This window comes from Vombatus ursinus, unplaced genomic scaffold (assembly GCF_900497805.2).
Source record: "Vombatus ursinus unplaced genomic scaffold, bare-nosed wombat genome assembly UNPS02008996.1, whole genome shotgun sequence".
Taxonomy (NCBI): domain Eukaryota; kingdom Metazoa; phylum Chordata; class Mammalia; order Diprotodontia; family Vombatidae; genus Vombatus; species Vombatus ursinus.
In genome coordinates this window covers 12757896-12781577 of record NW_020948774.1, presented here as the reverse complement: position 1 = coordinate 12781577, position 23682 = coordinate 12757896, and the positions used below count along the sequence as shown (strand labels likewise).

The following is a 23682-nucleotide window of genomic DNA, read 5'->3' as shown; positions in this document are numbered from 1 at the left end:
CTGAGTTGACAGGTTAATAAAAAAATTTTCATTAAAAAATTTCACCTCAGACACTTGACACTTACTAGCTGTGTGACCCTGGGCAAGTCACTTAACCCCATTGCCTAGCCAAAAAAAAAAAATTTCAAGTGCTTGGAGGAGGGAAATGTACTATTTATTATGAACAGAGAGAAGCCCGGTTTGGTTTAACCTTAGTGTGGAGAAGGGAAGCAAAGAAAGTATAATGAGGTCAGCAAAATTGCTTGTTGTCAAAATATTAAGGATTTTTAAAAGCCAGTTAGTTTATATTGTGTCTTGGAGGCAATTGGGAGCCATTGGAGTTTATTGAATGGGAAAGTGTTGTGGGTTGCCCCTGACTCAGGCATTTCCCCTGGTAGTTTAGGTCTGATACTGGAATAGAATGAGACAATTCAACAGTTAGCAAAATGAGGTTTTCTTAGCTATGGCAGAGAAAGGACATTCAACAAGTATATTTAGTGAAGACACCACATTATTTCAGGTGAGCACTCATTAGTCATGCTATTTGTACATGTCAGAAACCTCAGAGGGAGTTCTGGAGCTTCTCCTGAGGTCCTTTTGTTCTTAGGCCACCAGGAAGCCATGTCATTAACCTTAACTTATAGCTTTAGCCAATCAAGTCTCAAAGAGAGTTTAGAAACCTCTTAAGGAAAAGAACTAGCCTAATTTGCGTTGGGTAGGGGCTTAGAAAAGGAAGCTCAGCTTATATGGAAGGGTCCTAGGAAATATTGCTCTTACTAGAGTGAGTAACAGCCATATCTCTGAATAGGGAAAAATCACTTTTGCAGCTGTGTGGAAAACAGATTGGCATGGAAGAGATGCGAGGCAGATAGAACAATTAGAAGGCAATTGCTATAGCACAGGCAAAAGGTGATAAGGGGCTGAACTAGGGTGATGGCTGTGTGGGCAGAGAGAAGGGGCCATATGTAAGAGGTAGAATCAGAAATTTGTGGAGGTAGAATTAGAGTGGAGTAGTAGCTGGAGGAACTGTCAATGAAGAAGCAATGAGGCACAGGTAGCTAGAGAACAGCAAACTTTAATTCTCCTTTGAGCCCTATCCAAGGCAGTAGTGTAGGTAATGCGGCCTAAGGAGGTTGGCTCACTGTTAAGGGAGGTGGGGAGTGGACACTGTGTAAGACACTCACTGGTTATGAGGGTGGTTGTCTTACTATCTGCCGGAAGTTTGTCTCCTTAATCAGGGAGACCCTACTGAGGCTATTACGTGTAGTTGTGATTATTATATAATCCTTGTAAAAGGCCTACTGAAAAGGGGATTCTTGTTTATCTGTGGGCTCAGCTGCAAATTCTCTCTGGGTCCTTTGCTATATTAAATAAAACCTTTTCTATGTCTGATGCCTTTGAGCTTGAGCCATTACACTGGGGAGCTGATGGTCATCCTTTAGGGAAGTGCCACTGATACACACAGGTAATACTTGAATGGGTACCAAATAACTTTGAAGTAAATTGATGGATGCCCTTTAGGGGGTGCCAGATATTGAAAGTTCCAGCTTTCACTCAGGTGGAGGCATTGGAACCAGAAAGAAGTGAGCCGGCCCCATCGAAATATGCTGGAACTTTTAATGCTCTTCCAATAATAAATGCTTTCCCAAATATGTCTGGGTAGTTCTGGTCAGGGGAATCTTTCTAATACCGCTGAAGGCCATAATCCTTACTGCACCAATGCATAAAGGCACACTGGATTTTCTGAGTTTGGAGAACTTGGAATTTAGGGCCTCTGTATTCCACATATATACATACATACACATACATATGTATATATATAGATATATAGAGAGATATATATCTCTATATATCTCTACATATATCTATTACACACACGGTAGATCTTCTGTGCGCGCGCGCGCACACACACACACACACACACACACACACACACACACACACGGTAGATTTTCTGCGTTGCTGTCTCCTCCAATGTGGCTGTCTGAGATAACTTGGTAATTGTTTCACTTAGACTGTGGCCTCAGTTTGAGCAACTGTTCGCGGGGCAGGTTGACAGAAGAGAACGCACACCACAGTTTGTGCTCGGCCCCCGGCAAACCAGATCCGGCTGAGCGGAGGAGAGAAGCTCTACCACCGAGACGGAGATTTCCTAGAGAGACCTAGAAGTGACTGGAGTTGCGTGGGCTGGCCACGGATTGGAGAATTCAAGGCCGGGGCTGTTGAGTCAAGGCCTCTGCAGGTCCGAAAGCTTGTGTGCAGCACTTCTCACCTTCCTTGTACCTGTGCTGCCACGGTAAGTGGGCAGAGGCCTGAGGCGGAGGGAGCTCGAGAAGCAAGGCGAGTCTGTTCAGCTCCGTACGGACCCGTGGGTACCCCCGACAACCCTCTCGCTGGTCCCTCAGCCATGGCCGCTGTAGGAAGTGCATATTCGCGGAGAGACAGAAATAGAGACTTGGGAGAAATCTGGGCTTCGGGGACGCGGGTAGGGCTGTGGGCTGCGGCTCCCGCCGCGCCTCCGGGTGCCAGCCAGGCTCACGTGCTGGGCTCGGTTCTCCTAGGAGGTCGGCGGTGCCTCTGGACCGGTGTGCGCTCTGAGGAATCCTAAGTGACTGCAAGCGCTGAAGTCTGGCTGCTTTGCTTAAGTGACGTGGCAGCTCACTTTCCCACGGGGGAGCCTTCTCTGGTCTCCTGGATCCTTGGAAGTTTCCCTCTCATTACAGTCTCCCGCTGCTTCATTTCTTCAGCCTTTATACAAAACAAAACTTTAACAAAACAAACAAAAGAGTTTATTTCTCCCGTGGGAGTTTATTTCCCAGTAGAACCAGGGCCAAGTAATGTCTAGTAAATGTCTTTTGCCCGAATTTCGCATGATCAGCATATTATTTATATTTTCTAAAGTTTTGCTCTTAGTTTTTAGAAACCAACTTTTCCGTTCTAAGCAAGGCAAAGCACACAGTACCTTTGATTTATTCTTTTTTGTTTTCCTTAGCTTTGTGTTAAGATGTTCAAAACCCTTTTGCTCTTACAGCCTTACTCCACTGCTCTGACCTGGATAGATCTTTTTTTTTTTAAGGTAACACCACTCCATACTTGCTTCATACTTAGAAGTTATTTGTATGCACTCTTGTATTCTGCAATTAATTCGTGTTAGTCTCACCAAGAGATTATAAACTTCTTGAGGGCAAGAACAAGAGCCTATATTTTTATTTTATCCAATTTTCTTTTTCACTTGTACAGCATAGTGATAGAAGTATTACTATACTTGTTGGTTGGTTGATTTTGAATTACTTTCCTTTCCTCTGAATTGCTCTAATGACTGACTTTTATTTTATCAGTTCTAAAGCAGCATGTCAGCTCCATAAGTTAACAATGGTTTCTTATGCTTTAGGACAGCCTATGCAAAGGAAATACTTGAATTAAATCTTCTCAAAGTATAAAACTCAACTGAATAAGCCTTCTGAGCACTTAAAGCTCAGGATTGCTACTAGATTGATGGAGGCTGTAACCATGGACAACCAAATCTCAGAAGAGGAATTGGAACTTTTAACAGTGAAGGTGAAGGAGGAAGATGACTCCTGGGACCAGGAATCTAGCTTAAGAAGAGATAAACTCTCTCCTCAGGAGATTTTCCGTCAGCGATTCAGACAGTTCTGCTACCAGGAGACCCCTGGACCACGTGAGACGCTGAACCAACTCCGGAATCTTTGTCGTCAGTGGCTGAGGCCAAAAATGCACACAAAAGAACAGATCCTGGAGTTGCTGGTGCTAGAGCAGTTCCTAACCATCCTGCCCAAGGAAGTCCAGGCCTGGGTGAGAGAACATCGTCCAAAGAACGGAGAGGAAGTGGTCACTGTATTGGAGGATTTGGAGAGAAAGCCTGATGAACCAGGACAGCAGGTGGGAATGTGCTAGGGGAAGATTACACGCTCCATTCAGAAAGCAGGGTTGTGATCTCCAAGTACAAGTCCAGGGAAGCAACACAGCATTGACAGGAGCACTGAGGAGGGCTGGAGTAGTAGTCTTTGTGTCTTTCTTTTTCATTTCCCCCTCCACTTCATGACCTTGGGGATCGAATGGAATTCTGGGGTGTATTCCCTATGGTGTCATCTTTAAGGTGTTATTTGTAGTGCCAAGTTCCTCATGAATGCAATCATACCTGATTGTTTCCAGGTCCCAAACTGTGCTTATGAACAAGAGGTTCTTTCAGAGGAGATGGTACATAAGGAATCATGGCACGGCCAGCTCGATACCATGGAGGCCCAGGTCAAGTGTGAGTTTCCAGAGCTTCATGCCCTACAAGAGAGAGGTAAGTATTAGAACTTGGAACTTTGGGGTTTTTCTTTTAAAAAAAAAAAACACGAACACACACAACCCAACTTCTTCTACACTTAAGCATCCTGTCTGTTCTAAGGAAATAGGTGGGAGAAGTAAGGGGGGGAAATAAGGGGAGGGGGAAATGGGCTCTGATGCCTAACATACTTCAGAAGCTGGGGGGGGGGGGAGCAGCAAGGAGTGTGCTGCTGCTCATACAGAATGCCCAGTAATGGTTTTGCTGGGTTTGCTGACATACCGCTTCCTCATGGCCTCCTGAGCCAGGTCACAGGTGATTGTGCCATGAGTGGCCTGGAAATTTCCTGAGTGCTCTGAGGAGTCTAATACAGTTGTAACGAATGGATGACTTGACTTCCTGAAGAAGAAGTTTGCCCACCAGTGGCCTGGGTCTGATTTGAGAAGACCAGGATGGTGGGGAATCACTTCCCCAGAGTACTCAGCACTTCCACAGAAGCTGTTGCTGGAAGCAGAATCCAGACACCTTCAGTAGTAGTTATGAGTTGCTATGAGTGAACCATTGGATGGGATTGCTGCCATGTTGCTTGTTCTTCTTGTGATGTTGTAAACCTTAGTGGTGGCTTCTGAGCAGCTCTTGTCAGGCAGTAGGCTGCGGCAGACAATCAAGGGTGACCTGGCTCAGGGGAAGAGGATGCTAGGCCAGAGAGCCCATTTGTAAAGGCGATCATGGGAGAATACTCCACGGCAATAAAAATGGGAGAGTTCTTTGGGTTTCCACTATACTCTTTAGAAAGAGTGCTATACACTAAACTGTTTTCTACTTTAACCACCCTTTTCTTAGCCTTGCACTCTTGCTTCTGGCACCATCACTCTTGAAATTGTTCTCTCTGAAATCACCAGTGACTTCTTCTTTATCAAAATTCTTTTTTTCTTGTCTTTGTTTCCTTGCCCTCTTCCTGGCATTTTATTCTTTTACCATACCCTTCTTCTGGTCACTGCCTCCTTCCTTGGCTTCTATGACTTTGCATTCTGAGGTTCTTCTATGTTTTAAAAAAAATTGGACTTAAAAAACACCAAATCAAATGAGCATTGCCATATACTAAGTAGAGCAGATAAGGAAGATAGTATATGAAACCATGAGTCTCTATTAATCACAGCTTGCTTTTCAAGTATATTATAATAAATTCAATATGTTGCTTTAAAAACACTCCTGCTAGCCTGTTTCATTCTGAAATTCTGTTCACTTCTGTATATTTAAAAAAATACTTCAATGACCCTCTTTAATTTCTTTTCTTTTTTGGAGAGGATAATACTAGTATTATCCCTATTATTTCCATCAGTTCCTCCAAAATGGAAAAAAGAAAGGAAAAAAAATCCTTGCAACAAATATTAGTTAAGCATAGTAAAGCAAAACATATGACCATATTGGCCCCATCCAAAAATATATGTCTTATTTTGCATCTTGAGTCTGTTATCTCAGTCAGAGGTTGGGTAGCATGTACCATCATTTATGCCCTGAAATTGGTCATTGCATTGATCAATTCCTAAATCTTTTTAAATTGTTTGTCTTTACAATATTGTTTTTGTATAAATTGTTCTGGTTCTGCTGACTTTACTATGCATTAGTTCAATGCATGTCTTCCCTGGCTTCTCCAAAACCATTCCTTTCATCACTTGCACACTAATATTCCATTATATTCTTATGCCATAACTTGTTCAGGTACTCCCTAATTGATGGACACCTCCTTAGTTTCCATTTTTTTGCTACAAAAAAAAATGGAGCTGCTATGAATATTTTTTGTATATATGAATCTTTTCCAAAAGCTCTTTCATTGATCCTTTGCAGGTACAGGCCTAGTAGATGTATCACTTGGTCAAAAGCTATACACAATCTAGTGACTTTTGGGGCATAGTTCCATTTTTTTTTCATAAAGCCTAGACCAGTTCACAGCTCTACTAGTGTGACTACCCTTTCCACAGTCTTTCTCACAATTCTTATTTTGTTTGTCATCTTTGTCAATTTGATAGGTGTGAAATGGAATCTCAGAGTTGTTATAATTTTCATTTCTCTAATTATTGATGGTTTGGAGCATTTTTCATGAAGGTATGAATAGCTTATAAACATAAGTTTTTATTCCTTTGAGAACTTTCTGTTTATGTCCTTTGACCATTTATTGGGAAACGACTCTTGTTCTTGTAAATTTGAATCAATATTTCACTTTGTCAGAGAAACTTGCTGCAAAGATATTTTTCCCACTTAATGGTTTCCCTTTTAATTTTCACTATGTTGATTTTGTTTGTGCAACTACTTTTCTGTTTTATGTAGTCATAATTGTTTATTTTATTTTCTGTGATCTTCTGTATTCCTTGTTTATGAATTCTTCACTGATGTTGTGTTGTTCCTTGATGTTCCCTGTTGTGAAAGGTATTTCTATCCCTACTCCTCTAGTTTGTTTATAATGTGACCATTTATATCTAAGTCATGTATCCATTTGAATCTTATCTTGGTATATGGTATCAGAAGTTGGTCTAAATCTAATTTGTGCCCTATTGCTTTCCAGTTTTCCTAGCAGTTTTTGTTGAATATTATTATCATAGTGTTATGAACACTTGCTACTATGTTCATTTGCTTCAGTATATTGTATCTTTAATCTCTTCATCTGAACAATTTTTCTATTTTTTAAACCAGTAACAAAAAGCCTTGATACATATATTTGATACATATTCTCTATTTCTTCTGGTAGTCTGGGTATTTTACATTTAATTATTCATCTATTTCATCTAAGCTATTGGTTTTATTGTCATATAATTGGCTTATAAACTGTTTTTATTTTTTTGTTGGTTATGTGCTTTTTTCTTTTTAAACAATTTATTTGTTTACTTATTATACTGATTTTTTTTTTTTAGTATATTTTGAGAGTACTCCAGGCATCTTTCTTTCCCATTTTTTTCTTCATTATTTTCCTCCAAATTCTTAACTTTTCAGTATTCCAGATAAATTTTTTTTCTAGTTATCTAAAGTAATCTTTTGGTAGTTTGATTGGGATGGCACTTGATAAGTAAATTAATTTAATTACCAGTCTCATTTTTGTTACATTGGCATGATCTTACTATTTTTAAATTTTTTACTTTTTTACTTTACTTTTTTATTTTTTACTTTTATTATATTGTAAATTATTATTTTTCTAATAAGGTAGGTCTATTTATTTTTATAACTAATGTTTTGAAGTTTTGTTCATCTAGTTCTTGTGTGCTTCTTGATAGGTGGACTCCCAAGTACTTATAAATTATATAGTTGTCTTGAATGAAATTTTTTTCTATTTCTTCCTGATGAAATTTGTTGCAAATGTAAATAAAAGCTGTTGATTTTTTATAGATTTATTTTATATCCTACTAATTTGTTGAAGTTATTTCACTTAATATTTTAGTTTACTAGGGTTCGCTTTAATAGAACATTATATTCTCAAAAAGGGATAATTTTTTTGTCTTTCTTTGCCTTTGTTAATCTCTATATTTCTTTTTCTTGTCATTTATTAGCCTTTCTCACACTATGTCAAAAAATAGTGGCAATAAATGGACTTTTCGCTTTACCCTGTACTTATTGGAAAGGGCTCTGCATTTCTCCATTGCAAATAACGTTAACCCTTTGGTTTAGGTAGATATTATTTATCATATTAAGGAACATTCCATTTATTCCTATACTTACTAGTGTTTTTTTTTATAAAAATGGGTTTTGCATTTTGTCTAAAGCTTTTCATCATTAATTATAATCACATGATGTTGTCATATAGTCTATGATGTTTACAATTTTTTCTTATATTAACCAATCTTGCACTCTTAATATGTAGCCAACCTGATCATCGTGTATAATGTTTAAAATATGTTGCTATAGCTTCAGTGCTAATATTTTATTCAATGTCTTTGCATCGATATTCATGAAGAATTTTGGTCTATAGTGTACTTTCTATGATTTCTCCCTCTGGTTTAGGTATCAAAATGATATTTGTATCATAGAAAGACAATAATAGTATATTTTTTCCTAATTTTTCAACCAGCTTCTTTTTTCAATTAGAATGAATTATTCTGTTTATTTCATAGAATTAATTTTTTAATTCATCTGGACCTGTTTTTGGGGGGCGTTTTTTGGAGTTCATTTGTGGTTCAATTTACTATTCTGAGATTGGGTTATATAAATTTTCTATCTCTATTAGTCTGAGTATTTAACATCTAATTATTCATCTGTTTAATCTGTTATTGGTTTTATTGGCATTGTCATGTAAACCTTTTTCATTTTTTCTTGGTTTTTATGTGCTTTTTCTTTTTAAACAATTTATGTTTACTTGTTTATTTTATAATTTCTTATAGCACAATAACATTCCATTACGTTCATGTAAAATTAGTTGTTTAGCCATTCCTTAATAGGAGGACAGTCCCTTTCCAATTTTGAGATGCCTCATGAGAAGAGCTGCTATTGATATTTTTGTACACATAGATCTTTTCTTTCTTTGATGTCTTTGGGGCAGAGCAGAGTCAAACTTTTGGGACATAGTTCCAAAATGCTTTCTAGAATGGCTGGACCAGTTCACAGCCTGTTTTCCCATAACCCCTCTAACACTGGATATTTTCGTCATTGGGCATCTTTGCTAGTTTCATAGGTGTAAGGTAGAACTTCAGTGTTGTGTTAATTTTCATTTCTTTAATTATTAGTTATCTAAAACATTTTTTCATATGGTTGATGAATTTCTAGATTTCTTCTTTTAAAAGCTGTCTATTCATATCCTATCTATTGGGGAATGGCTTTTAGCCTTATAAATTTGAATCAGTTAGCTATATATCTTATCTATCAGACATTTATCAGAGATATTTACTGCAAATTTTTTTCCTGCTTGTGTAAAAATTTTTAAATTTTATGTAATAAAAATTGTTCATTTTATCTTATGTAATCCTCCTGATTACTTGTGTGATCATGAATACTTAACCTATCCTAAAAGTAATTTTTTTCTTGCCCCTCTCATTTATGATGTGACCTTTTCTATCTAAGTCACATATCCATTTCAGTCTTATTTTGGTATATGGTATAAAGTGTTGGTCTAAACAGAGTTTTTGCCAGTACTTCTTTGAAAAGAAAAACAGACTAAGTGACTATTTAAATTTCTTAAATTAGTTTTTTTAATTAGTTTTTACTTTTATCAGTTAAATGGTACTTCCCCCCTTTTTGTTATTAACTAGAAAATCATCAACAAATATGAACATTTCCAGATACAAAAGTCAGAAGAAGAGGTCTGTATATGAAACAGTGCAAGTATTACATATGTATGTGTGTACATGTGAAATTTAACATGATAGTACTGACATTGCCTTTCTTATCTGTTACCTCATCTGAACTTCCTTCTGTTCTTTTGTGTGTGTTTTTAAATGTTTCAATAATACTCTTTTATTTCTTGTTTAAAAAAAAATATTTTTTTCAATTAGCAAAAACTTGCCTTTTCTCCCTCATGTCACAACCTCCCCTCCCCTGCCCCCAGCTGAGAACAAAAGAAAAACAAAACCCTTGTCACGAACATGTATAGTCAAACAAAATAAATGCCACAGTGGCCATGTCTATACACACACACACATTATGTGTCTTTCACCTTGCCATCAGGAGATGGGCAGCATGTTTCATCATTAATTCTTTGGAATCATGGTTGGTGATTACACTGAAAAGAATGCCTAATTCTTTCAAAGTTGTTTGTGTTTACTGTAGTCATTGTTTAAATTATTCTCCTGTTTCTGTTCACTTCACTCTGTATCAGTTCATACAAGTCTTCTCTAAAACTATCCCTTTCATCATTTCTTGTAGCACAATAGTATTCTACCACATTTGTATACCATAACTTATTCAGCCATTTCCCAGTTTATGAGTACCTCCTCAGATTCCCATTCTTTGCTACGTCAAAAAGAGGTATATATCCTTAGTTAGAGTTTGTTTTGCTTAGGACTAATCCCTTTTTAAATTTATCCTCCCTCTAATTCTACCTTCTCCTCTTTTCCCTCCTATTTTCCTGTTGAGTGAGATGTATTTCTGTACTGTGTATGTATGTGTGTGTGTATATTTTTCCCTCCCTTGATCAGTTCAGATAAGAGTGAGATTCAGGGATCAGCTGCTACTTGTGCAACTTGTTATTATATCTACTTCTGCAACTTGATTATACGATAATTTCTCCTAACCTTCCTTCTCCCCCTACCACTCCCCCCCTGCCCAGTTCCTCTTTCCTTCTCTTTCCATTCTTCTTTTAAGATCAGACATAATAGAACCACCCTCAAGCTTTGTTTGCTTAGACTCCCTCTAAGAACCTTGATGATGATGATACAGTGCAGTGCAACACATGTATTATCTCCTCATATTAGAATGTAAGAAGTTTATGCTTATTTAGCCCTTTATCACATGTTTGTTCATGTTTACTTTTTTATGTTTCTTTAACTCAATTGTTTGAACTTCAGAGTTTCTACACAGCTGTAGTGTTTTTATCAGGAATGCTTGGGAAAGCATTTCATTAAAGGTCCATTTTTTTCCCTTTAGGATTTCATACTTAGTTGGGCTGGGTAAGTTTTTCTTGACTGTCTTTTTTCTTTCTGGAATGCTGCATTCTAAACTCTCTGCTGTTTTATAGTGGTGGCTCCTAAATCATGTCTGAACCTTGGTGAAAGAATTCTTTCTTTCTGGCTACTTGCAGTATTTTTTCTTTAATCTGGAAGCTCTGGATATTGGCTATCAAAGCTCCCTTGTCTGAGTTGCCCATAGTCATCCACCATCCAAGGATGTGAGAGTGCTCTTCATGCCTGTTTTGTACTCAGGTAATCAGGAAATTATATCAACTGTCTTTAGTCACCAAATACCTCAATACTTATCTCAATACCTATCAATAAAAATCTAGTCTAACATGAATAGGGACAGAGGTTAGGATAATGTTCCTACCACACTTAGTTGTAAGGTCCTTAAAGTCTTCTAAAGGACCTTCCAGCACTTAAATGACCTTAGGACTATTATTGGTCAACCCTGACCCTTGGATTATTGAAAAAGCTAGATATAGACAGTTAGGGGGCAGGTAGGTGGTTCATTGGATAGAGCATGAGGCCTAGAGTCAGGAAGATCTGAGTTCAGATGTGACCTCAGACATTTACTGGCTGTGTGACCTGGGTAAGTCACTTAATCTCTGTCTGCCTCAATTCCTCATCTGTAAAATGGGGGCACACTGGAGAAGGAAATAACAAATAACTTCAATAACTTTGTCAAGAAAACGCCATGGACAATCCATGGTCCAGAAAAGTCAGACATGGCTGAATGACTAGATAAAGGAGGAAAAGAAAAGCTGAAACAGAAACATATCAAAAACAAAATAATGTAACAGCTTTCCAAAGGAATCAATAAATTTGTGAGAATCCCAGGAACAATTGAACCTTAGGTCTAAATTATTAACTTTATGTGGTAGATGATGCCATGCATTTGCAGTTCACAGTGTAAAAGGTATAATTAAAAAAGGTGATCATAAGCAGGAGCAGCACCAGAGATCTCAGGGACGTGTAAAGCAGAAATGCTGACACTTCCTGCATAGCCTTTGGTCGTCATCACAGGTCAGGGATAATTGTCTGGGAAAAAAATCATATGAATACCCATTTAATTTTCCTTGGCCCAGCAGCCAAGATCTTCCTTCCCATGGGTAATTCCAGGGGGAAATCCAAAATCTTTACTCCATGAGAGATTTCTGAAGGACTCCCCATTCCTCCTTCTTATGTGGAGGCTAGTTAGACACTTATCTCCTTCTTATTGCCAGAAAGCAGTTCCCCTTTCAAAACTGCCATTTCTTGTTCCTCTAAGCCCTCCTTGTGGAGGAGTTGTACAGTGATCACAGGGTGTTACATTAATAACAATATGGAGGGGCCAATCACTTGTATATTACAATAAGCAATGGGCTACAGTGGGCCTGCCTTTTACTATTGCACATACTATTGCCCACTCTTTTGCCATCAGGTCGCCATTGCAACTGGGAGCCACTCAGCTCTCCATTGTCACTGGGGCCTGTATCTCTGTCCACTGAATGATTATATCTACTGCCATACCAGATGCTCCTAGCCAGTGATGGTGTTATCTACATTGGTGCCCAGGGACCTCTAGGCCAACGCAATTGAGCCCTGTATCTGTGACTGCTGCCCCTGCACAGTGCTGTTAGCATCTGTCCCCTTGCCACTGCCAATGGGACATGTATGTTTTCCTCCTGCCTTCTTTTCCCAGGTCTGCTCCTACCCACTATGATTGTGTAGAACAAGTATCACTATTAGGGCTTGAGCTCTTCAGCCCAGTGCTGGGATAGAGTATGCCTGAGCACTATTGCACTACTACTACTGGGGCTTGACTCTGCCCCACTGTGCAGAGGTTTACTGTTGGCCTGCATTGCTTTCTTGTCCTCTTCAGGCGTACTGTGAGTCCTGCTACTACTCAAGGCTGACTCTGACAAAATATAACTTACTGTAACTGGTGCACCACAGTTGATGAGATTAGGCAGGCATCTCCAGAAGACCCTGACCCGTCAGACCAGGACATTGGTTTTCCTTTCTTTTGGGAGTCGTCATCTCAAGTAAAAGAAATTCTCCCCATTGCCAGTACGTCTCCACTGAGAGGATTGGTCCTAAGCCCGAAAATAAACTCTAAGGATATAAACTTCTTTTTGAGGTAGCAAAGAATGGGAATCTGAGGAGATACCCATAAATGGGGAATGGCTGAATAAGTTCTGGCATATAAATGTGATGAAATACTATTGTGCTTAAGAAATGATGAAAGGGGTAGTTTCAGAGAAGACTTGTATGAACTGATGCAGAGTGAAATGAACAGAAACAGGAAAATAATTTAAACAATAACACAACTTTGAAAGAATTAGGAATTCTGATCAGTGTAATAGACATTCTCAGTTTCATGTATAATCATCTCCTTATGTTCTACAATGTATATGGAAATGTTTATTTTACTTGGTGTTTATCAAATTTATTATTTAAAAATATCAAGCCAGACATGGTTGGCACATGCCTATAATAGCAACTATTACTAGAGAGGCTGAGCCTGGCAGATCTCTTAAGCTTGGAGTTCTGACCCAGTAATCTCCCCTCATATAATATAATAATATAATCATAACTTCCCTCCATACTTGCCCTTTTCACTTGTCTTTTCCATTTCTATATATATATATTTTGACTATTATATTAAATTTATACATACCCAAAAAAAGCAAGACATTTATGGTTTCATATAGTTTTCTCCTTTTCTCCTCCTCTCTGTACTTTGAAATATTCAAGTTTGTTGATGTTTGTCAAATTCCCAACAATTAAAGAAAATTTTCTTTACCAATTACATGTAAAAGCAATTATTAACATTCTTTTAACAAATTTTGAGTTCCAAATTCTATTTGACATAGATTATACATGTTGTCCATATTAGATATGTTGCGAAAGAAACACAGGCCAAAAAACACCAAGAAAAGTAAAGAAAGTATCAAAAAGTATGCTTTGACCTGCACTCAGACTCCATCAGTTACTTCTCTGGAGGTAGATAGCATTTTTCATCATGAGTCCTTTGGGAATTGTCTTGTATCATTGTATTGCTAAGAATAGCTAAGTCATTCACCAGTTGATCGTCATAACAATATTGCTGTCTCTGTGTACAGTGTTCTTCTACTTCTGCCCACTTCACTTTGTATCAGTTCATGCAAGTCTTTCCAGGTTTTTCTGAAAGTGTCCTGCTTATCATTTCTTTTTTTTTCATCATTTCTTGAAGTACCTGCCACAACCTGTTCTGCCATTCCCCAATTCATGGGCATGCCCTCAATTTCCAATTTTTGCTATCACAAAAAGAGCTGCTATCAATATTTTTGTAGACATATATCCTTTTCTTTAAAAAAAAAACTCTATTGGAGATACAGATTTAATAGTGGTATTGTTGGGTCAAAGGGTATGCACAGTTTTATAGCACTTTGGGCATAGTTCCAAATTGCTCTCCAAAATGATTGGATCAGTTTACAACTCCACCAACAATGCAGTAGTGTCCCAGTTTTCCCACATCCCCTCCAACATTTGTTATTTTCCTTTTCTGTCACATTAGCCCATCTAATAGGTTTGAGGTGTACATCAGAGTTGTTTTAATTTGCATGTCTCTAGTCAGTAGTGATTTAGAGTATTTTTTCATATGACTATAGATAGCTTTGATTTCTTCTGAAAATTGCCTATTCATATTCTTTGACCATTTATCAATTGGGGAATGACGTATATTCTTATAAATTTGACTCACTTCTCTATATATTTGAGAAATGAGGCCTTTATCAGAAAATCTTGCTGTCAAAAATTTCCCCCATTTTCTGCTTTCCTGCTAATCTTGGCTGCATTGACTTTGTTTGTTCAGAACCTTTTTAATTTGATGTAATCAAAATTATCCATTTTACTTCCTGTAATGCTCATGTTTGGTCATAAATTCTTCCCTTATCTACAGATATGCTCCCCTGTGATATCCCCTATGATATCCCCCTTATGTTAGCACCCTTTATGTCTAAATCATGTACCCTTGTTAACCTTATCTTGGTATACAGTGTGAGATACCCAATCTTATTTTCACATTAATTCCATCTTTTTGAGTAATGGTTACTTATTCTCTTGTGTCCTATGCCATATTGGGTCAGGAAAAATTATCATAATCCTTATACTCCACTACCACTAAAAAATAATGATGATGATGATAACTAGCATTTACATAGAGCTTTAAGACTTACAGAGTGCTTTACATATATTATCTCATTTGATCCTTACAACAACCCTGGGAGGTAGGTTCTGTTTTTATCTCCGTTTTACAGATGAAGAAACTAAGGCAAATAGAGGTTAAGTGACTTGCCCAGAGTTACACAGCTTATAAGTTGTCTTGAGGACAGATTTGAACTCAGGTCTTCTTGACTCCAAGTCTAGCACTTTGTCCACTGTGCCACCTAGATGGTTTTCAGACCTTCTCTTCTGCCACCAACATCTGGGAACATTTTCTATGTTGAGGTTCACTCCAGCTATTTCTGTCATCCAGTCCAGATCTACTAACCTCTAAGTCACCCTCCCTTCCTTTTTTTTTGGTACCTGGATCACATTTTTTCTCTCCAATACAACCCCTCATACTTGGGAAAGCTGCAGTATATATTGTTTTGATCAAACACCCTGGACTCCCAGTTCATCAGTTTTCTCAAATCACATGACCTAGAGCTTCACTTTACCTTAGCCCACAGCAATAGTCATACTGTGGATCTTACCATAATTCTATCATCTCCATGATTTTGAACTTAAAATTTCTCTTTCTAATCATAATTTCTTGTCCTATATTTCTCCCTCTCCTTTGCTTCTCCTAAAACTATTCTTCATTTTCAGCGTGACCTTTGGTCACGCTGTTTCTCCCTGCTTTCCTTGGCTTGTTCTTGCTCAGACTTCACTCTCCTCTCTTCATAGTTTTAATCTTATGTTTGACCAGTTCAATTATACATTATCCTCCACTTTTAATTCTCTTGTCCCTTTATCCTGACACCACTTAAACCCAGGATGACCCCTTTCACTTTTGATTCTATTATGCCACAATGACTGAGTTCACTACAAATTTATGTTATCTAATTTTAATTGGGCCATCAGTACTATATAGTAATACTTTTATTCTCCCTTGATGAATTCTTCCTGTTCCATTCATCCTTAGCTGTTCAAATATTCTCTTCTTTTTTAAGCTTGTGCCTTCCCCAAAGCTTTGTGCAGTTGTCTACTGAGAAAACAGATACCATCTGCAATGAATTCTCTCTTTTCTACTACTTATCTTACAACTCCTTTACATTTTCACCCATCCTTTCCTCCTTTATTCCTCTGAAGAAGAGGTGGTACTTCATGCCGAGACCAGCTTCTTCCCATCCTTCTTGTGCCCTCACTCCTGTGTCCTCTGGGAGCTTACCTCATCTATGTTTTCTCACTGTCTCTGTCTCTCTCTCATTCATTTACTTTCTCAACCTCCCTCTCTCCTTCTCTTCTAATTTATCTCCTGAACTCATCACACATGTCATCAGTTTCTTAATGGAGAGCTCCGAATGCAGATAGCATCAAAAACTCAGTATATCAGAAATTGACTCAACTTGCCCTAATAAACCTACCTCATGTCTAAACTACTTTATTTCCATTTAAGACACTATTATCTTCCTAGTTACAAACCTATTTTGGTTTGTAACTTTAGAATCCTGGTTGACTCTTTCCTTTCCCTTATCTCTTATATCCAGTAACTAGATATAAGCCATGTTGATTTTATCTCCACATACCTGCCATCTAGAATCACAAAATATGGAGTTAGAAAGGACCTCAGCCATCGACTCCTCCAAGCCATATCCAAAAAGGAATCCTCACTATGATATACTTGACAGATTGTTGCCTAGCCTTTTGCTGAGGTAGTCCATTCCATTTATAGATAGTTCTTATTGTTGGGAAGTTTTTCCTAACAGGAATCCTAAATTTTTCCCTTTTACAACTTTCACCCACTGCTCTTGGTTCTGTGCTTTGGGGTCAAACAGAACAAGTCTAAAACCTCCTTGTGATGCATTACTATGTACTTGACTTTTTTGTATCCTCAGCACTTAGCACAATGCCCTGCACATAGTAAATGCTAAAAAAAAAAATACTTCTTGATTGACTTCTTCCATAGTTAGCTCTTTGTATTCTTGAATCAAGGAATTCTTGAATCAGTTATCATGGCTTATCTGAGCCTTCTTTTCTTTAGAGTAAATATTCTTAGTTCTTTCAAACTGTTCTCCTGTAGTAAGAACATTTGGCCCTTCACCATTCTTGTTGAAACAGAGTTGGAGGAGCTAGGTAGTATAGTGGATGGAGCACCAGGTCTGGAATCAGAAAGATTTAAGTTCAGATCTGGCCTCAGACACTAGCTGTGTGACCCTGGGCAAGTCATTTACCTCTGCCTTAATTTTCTTATCTATAAAATGAAGATAATAATAGCACCTATCTCTCAGGGTTGTTGGGAAGATCAAATGAGATAACATTTGTAGAAAGGTTCTGGGGCAGCTAGGTGACACAATGGATAGAACACCAGCTCTGGAGTCAGAAGGACCTGAGTTCAAATCTGGCCTCAGACACTTGACACTTAATAGCTGTGTGACCCTGGACAAGTCACTTGACCCCAATTGCCTTGGGGAAAAAAGTTCTTAGAACAGTGACTGCTGCATAGTAGATGCAATATAAATGCTTATTCTCTTTTCCACTCTTTTTTTTTTTTAGGCAATTGGAGTTAAGTGACTTGCCCAGGGTCACACAGCTCCCTTTCCTACTCTTAATGCAGCTCAGTTATTAGCTTTTTTGGCTGCCAAGTCACATTGAGTTAGTAGTTCACTAAAAATTCCCCTAATTGATCTTCCAGCTTCCTTTTTTTCCTTCTCTAGCCCATCTTCTTAGAGCTATCAAAACAATCTTTCTAAATCATTGATCTGATCATATTACTCCCCTACCCAAAAACCTTCTCTTCTGGAACGGGCCAAACTTAAGCTATTCCAGTGATTCAGCTTTGGGAGTCAAAATTCATTGTGTACTTGTGAACCATAAAATACAATAAAAACAACTTTACTGATAGTGAGAGATTAAAAAGAATACAATTTCTAAAGCAATAAAAGATAATAACTCAAATAAAACACTGTTCTCCTTAGCATCGACAGTCATCATAGCAACCAGCCACCCTAGATCAGTCATGTTGTCACTGTTGGGCAGTAGAAGTTACTGTAAAACCTCTGACACTAGTTCCCTCTAGGCTGATCCTTATATACCTCAAGTGTTAAGGAAGCCAGACTTCCTCAGCTCCTTTCCTTCTACCCTTCTTTCCCCACTTGCAAATGACCCAGTCCAGTTTACGTAAAATAGCAGGTATCACTTATGTTACAAATTTAGTGCCTTCTCATTGCTTATAGGATAAAATATGAACCCTTTGGAGTGTTTCCCACCAACTATAATCATCATAGTTTATCGTGTTCACAACCTCTCAGTATCCAAAATTCAAGTGAACCTTGCTTTTGCCCTTACTCTTCATTTGTGGGCATAAGCCTTCCAGAAATGGCCTTGATTAATTTTAGATTATGTTAATCTAACTTTTTATGAGAGAGACACAAAGATACCTGGGTTAGTGGGGGGGGGGGGGGAGCAGAACAACAAACACCAGAGATGAATAGAGCCATTTCTCCAGGACTATGGAAGTCTCTTTACCTCAAGCCATTTCAGAGTTCTAGTTATAGCTTTCCTGGACAATAGAAAAAAATTCACAATATGAAAACGTAGTTACAGAGCTCAAGATAAAAGTTCAGTTAACCATTTGCTTCATCAAACAGAATAATACTTAACTTCTGGCATACTCTTGGAGAATCATTTCCCTAAGAACATGCAATCCCTCTTTGACCTCTCCATTAAAGGATACCCTTTTTGAGCTTTTTGACCATCCTAACTTTTGTTAATTTAAGTAATCTAAGAAATTTCTTCCTTCTTTTAGGTAGATAGTTAACCTAATCCTTTCAGGGCATGGAGAAAAAGTAATATCAAAATTAGGGTTTCATTTGGTCATCACTCTTAATTACCTCAAGGGGAAAGTCAGAGGGCTGATCAGAGAGAAGGGAAGCAGGGCTTTGTTTCTGTGTTGATAGTTAAAGAAAGACCAATAAGGTTTCAATTTTAGATTAGTCCAAAGGCTTCAGAATAGGATGATTTAAAGATGCTCTCTTAATATTTATAAAACAGGGAAGGGGTAGGGTTTGTCTGCTTCCACAGTACGTACTGTATGCAGAATATTGTGCTAAGTGATAGGGATACAAAGATAAGGCCTTATCTCTCAAGAAATTTATAATTTAAGGTTGGAGGGGTTGAGGGATGACAAGTATACTAATAATTATGAAATAAGGGAGAATGAAGCAAGGAGAGATCTAGTCAAAGTCTTATAGGAAACTTGGGGAAGATATTGTTCTCCTCTGAGGGAGGGGGTCAGGGAAGGAATAATGGAAGAGGTAGATTAAGTCTCCAAAGAAGGGAAGAACTTCAACAGATGATGGGAGGAATTCATTATAGGAATAGGAAATTGTATGAGCAGTGCTCATACAAAAGGCATTTGCTCACACTGTTCTTGCCAGAACAAGAACAAGGGATGGAGATTAGCCCAATTTAATTGGAAAACAGAGAATATGAAGAGGACTGAAATGAGGTAAAGCTAGCCAGGGAGATTAGGGCCATATTAGGTAGAGATTTGATAGTAGGAAATCACTGAAAATTTTTGAGTAGAGAATTGACATAGGGTCATAGCAGGCCATTAAGGAGAGTCAGTTCAATTAAAAAGTTATTAAGCACTTACTATAATGCAGGGCTTTATGCTGGGTGCTAGAGATACAAAGATTAAAACAAAACAGTACCTGTTCTCGGGATACTTACATTCCACTGGTGAGGTATAACATGAACACAAATAAGTATAGTATAAAGAAAGTTGAAAAGGGAGAAAGTATTGTCAACGAGGGATCGTGAAGGAGGTGGAACTTAAGCTGAGCCTTGAAGAAAGACAAGGATTCTGAAAGGTGTATAGGTAAGGAGGGAGTTCATGGTAGTCATCCTTCTGTTAGAGAGTTGCCTTGTCTGTCTAGGTCAGCACTTCTTAAACTGTGGGTCACAATCCCATATGGGGTTGTGTAACTGAATGTGGGGGTTGCAAAAAAATTGGCAACAATAAAAGATTTCTGAACACACAATGACCAAAAATTAATTCAAAATCAAATACACAATGAATCCGAGGTGTTTCTCCCAGAGCTTACCCATGTTGCGTTGTACAACTTCATTGCAGCCTTGATTCTGAACACACAACATAACATGCATACTTTTGCACTGTGCATGCCATCACTCCATGCAACACCAACAAATCCTGCAAGAAACATCTAGACTCAGATTCAAGACTATCATGTGTTGTGAATTGCAGTATTATTACCATACATACAACTTGGGGGAAAAAAAACTAGAAAACAGAACAAAGCAGGATATATTAGCAATTGATGTATAGTATGATTTATAAATACGATAAAATTTCAAAGAATAAACAGGTCTCTGTGGACTAAAATAATCAGCAAAGGGTATATGGAGGACGTGGGACATGAAACTGTGTTTTGAATGAATATTCAATTCATTGGTGGATAGTAATGGAAAGGACGTTCCAGGAAGGGAGCCTTGGGAGAAAGTAGCAAAGACAAAAACAAAACAGTTTTTGCCCTGAAGATGCTTACATTCTACTGGGGTATATAATATATACACAGATAAGTAAATCCAGTGTATATACAAGAAGTATCATTTTCATTGCTATATAGTATACATATACATTTTCAAAGAAACTTTTATAGTATCTGTTACAACTTTTGAAATAGTTAAGTCCTGATATTTATGTAAGAATACAGTTTTAGACCCCTCTCATCCCCTTTGGGCAATATCTTCATAGAAACACAGTTGTGGGGAAGTAAAACATTTTCTGGTCGTGGCCTAGAGCTTGAAGGCTCATGATGGAGACTTTGGAATATTTGCTTTGATGAATCATTGGACAAAAAGACATAAAAATAATTTTATTTAGCAGTAGTCAGGGCCACCTAGTTGAATTAGTTTGAACTCTAGTTCGTTCCTTTTCTGTCCTCATATTTTAATACTATTTTCAGTCATATGTAGGCTTAGAATATGCTTATTTAACTTGGACAATCTTATTTCATCTACAAATGGTTCATTTACTAATTCAGCAATTATTTATAATTATTTTCTATGTCTAAGTCTCTCTGCTGGGTGTTTGGGGAATAATGATATGTGTAAGGGCATTGTCCCTGTCCTCAGCAACCTTAAATGTCATAGGGGAAATAAGACGGTTGTACAGATAGCTATAATGTAAAGCAGTATGTCCCTAGTACCCATAAGAGTGGTATAAAAGGTACAGTATATAAGTTTAGAAAAAAAAGGAGACTTCCCCATTTCCAGCATAGAAGAATGATGATATTTACATGTTGTATTTTTTTCCAGTTAATGACACCAAGTCCAACTTAATTCCTGAAGAGAAATATTCAGAAGAAATGGAACCACAAAGGAAAATATCTGACAGACTCAACTGTGAGGTTTCCCAGGTCCTACAGTATGGAGAAACCTGTGAACATGATGAAGAGTTAAAAACACAGCAGGGAAACCCTATAAGAGGGAGACGACATAAATGTGATGAGTGTGGGAAAAGCTTCACTCAAAGTTCAGATCTTATTCGACACTGGAGAGTCCATACTGGAGAGAAACCCTATGAATGTAATCAGTGTGGGAAAGCTTTTAGCCAGAGTACAGGTCTTATTCTACATCAAAGAATCCATAGTGGGGAGAAACCTTACAAATGTAATGAGTGTGGGAAAGCCTTTAGTCACAATTCACATCTTATTAGGCATTGGAGAATACATAGTGGGGAGAAACCCTATGAATGTGATGAATGTGGGAAAGCCTTCAGTAAGAGGTCAGGTCTTACTGAACATCAAAGAATTCACAGTGGAGAGAGACCCTTCAAATGCAAAGCATGTGGGAAAGCTTTCAGTAGGAAAAGTGACCTTGCTGAACATCAGATGATACATACAGGGGAGAAAGCCTATCGATGTGATGAGTGTGGAAAAGCCTTCTTTCACAAGTCAAGTCTTATTCGACATCAGAGAATTCATACAGGGGAGAAACCTTATAAATGTGATGAATGTGGAAAAGCTTTTAGAGAAACATCAGTGCTTATTGAACACCAGAGAATTCACACTGGTGAAAAACCATACAAATGTGATCATTGTGGAAAAGCTTTTAGAAAGAAGTCACGCCTAATTGGACATCAGAGAAGTCACACTGGAGTGAGGCCATATAAATGTAAAGAATGTGGGAAAGCTTTCAGTGGCAATGCTGGCCTTATTGAACATCATAGAATACACACTGGGGAGAAACCATATAAATGTGGTAAATGTGGGAAAGACTTTAGAAAGAGGTCTGGTCTTATTGAACATCAGAGAATTCACACTGGAGTGAGATCCTATAAATGTAAAGAATGTGGGAAAGCTTTCCATGGTAACACTGTCCTTAATGAACACCAGAGAATTCATACTGGTGAAAAACCTCACAAATGTATTAAGTGTGGAAAAGCCTTCATAAAAAAGTCAGGTCTTACTGAACATCAGAGAAGCCACACTGGAGAGAGACCCTACAAGTGTAAAGAATGTGGGAAAGGCTTTAGTGGGAGTACAGGACTTATCCAACATCAGAGAATCCACACTGGGGAGAAAGCATTTCAGTGTGATGTATGTGGCAAAGAATTTATTTGGAGATCAAGCCTTATTCAACATCAGAGAATCCATACTGGAGAGAAACCTTTTCAATGTGATGTGTGTGGTAAAGAGTTCCTTTGGAGGTCAAGCCTTATTCAACATCAGAGAATCCACAATGTAGAAAAATATATTTCCAAATAGAATGAAGGAAGTCTTCGAGTGAACTATTAAGTATTAATCAAGAATTATTCATCATGTGAGAAACCACATATGTGAAAATAGACTAAAAATAATTAGGACTCTTTTTTTTAAAAGATTCAGCCCAAAAAATAGGATGAAAGTCTAGAAATCATAAAGAATTTTGATAGGGTAAACATGGGCTTAAAGGAAACACTGTATTGTATGGGAGTAAACATTTTATTTGTTACCCCATGAAAGTGATATATGGTAATAAATATAAATTAGCCTAAGCAGGACTTAGATGAATTTAGTAGGATGGTAGAACAAGAAATGTTTACAAGTCTAACCTTGCTTTTATCACAGTCTCACTAGAATGCAAGGCTGAACTTGTTTGTATAGTTTTAGTATTTAGAGTAGTATACTGATTACTTGGGACAAAGTAAAATAAACATATTGACTTATACAATAAACCTTACAACTTTTTATATTTTTAAAAATTTAATGTGTATCATGTTCTCAATTTTGCTGCAGTTTTTTACATGATTTGACATTTGCGTTTACAAAATTTTGACATTCTTTAATTGATCATCATAAAACTATGCTTTTATCACCCTAGATATTAAGTATACCTTTGATGACCAATCCATTTTTCCAAGTCTAGCTTTGATGATAGCCCAGAGTTAAATCAGAAGAGTTCTCAGTCCATTGAAGCATATTTATTTTATTTAGATAAATTTCTTAACCTTTTGTTAAGATTGGGGGGAGGGGTAATGATGTATGGCATAGTACAAGATAATTTTGCAGTATTCAGTCTTCAGGAATTCTGTAATTGTGGACCAATTTTGCTTTACAGTGTATCAATATATTTTTCAGAGTTCATTAT

General features: G+C 37.6%; 1 protein-coding gene across 2 annotated transcripts; it reads left to right on the top strand.

The window, feature by feature from the left end:
- The first annotated feature begins 1934 nt into the window (after window positions 1–1934).
- On the top strand, window positions 1935–23269 carry LOC114034524 (zinc finger protein 883-like). 2 transcript variants are annotated; one of them, XM_027850265.1, is made up of 4 exons: window positions 1935–2275; window positions 3376–3879; window positions 4153–4288; window positions 21370–23269. In XM_027850265.1, the coding sequence occupies exons 2-4, from the start codon at window positions 3475–3477 to the stop codon at window positions 22818–22820; spliced, it is 1992 nt and encodes a 663-aa protein (XP_027706066.1). In that variant the 5' UTR covers window positions 1935–2275; window positions 3376–3474; the 3' UTR covers window positions 22821–23269. The 2 variants fall into 2 exon arrangements, with proteins under 2 accessions (XP_027706066.1, XP_027706065.1); XM_027850264.1 differs by having other exon boundaries at window positions 3371–3879.
- The last annotated feature ends 413 nt before the right edge of the window (window positions 23270–23682 follow it).

Bases quoted from the DNA above. Each gene is read 5' to 3' on its own strand.
- LOC114034524 (XM_027850265.1), top strand. From the start codon at position 3,475: ATGGAGGCTGTAACCATGGACAACCAAATCTCAGAAGAGGAATTGGAA. The intron at 3,880-4,152 runs GTGGGAATGTGC...GATTGTTTCCAG, and splicing joins CTGATGAACCAGGACAGCAG to GTCCCAAACTGTGCTTATGA. The intron at 4,289-21,369 runs GTAAGTATTAGA...ATTTTTTTCCAG, and splicing joins TCATGCCCTACAAGAGAGAG to TTAATGACACCAAGTCCAAC.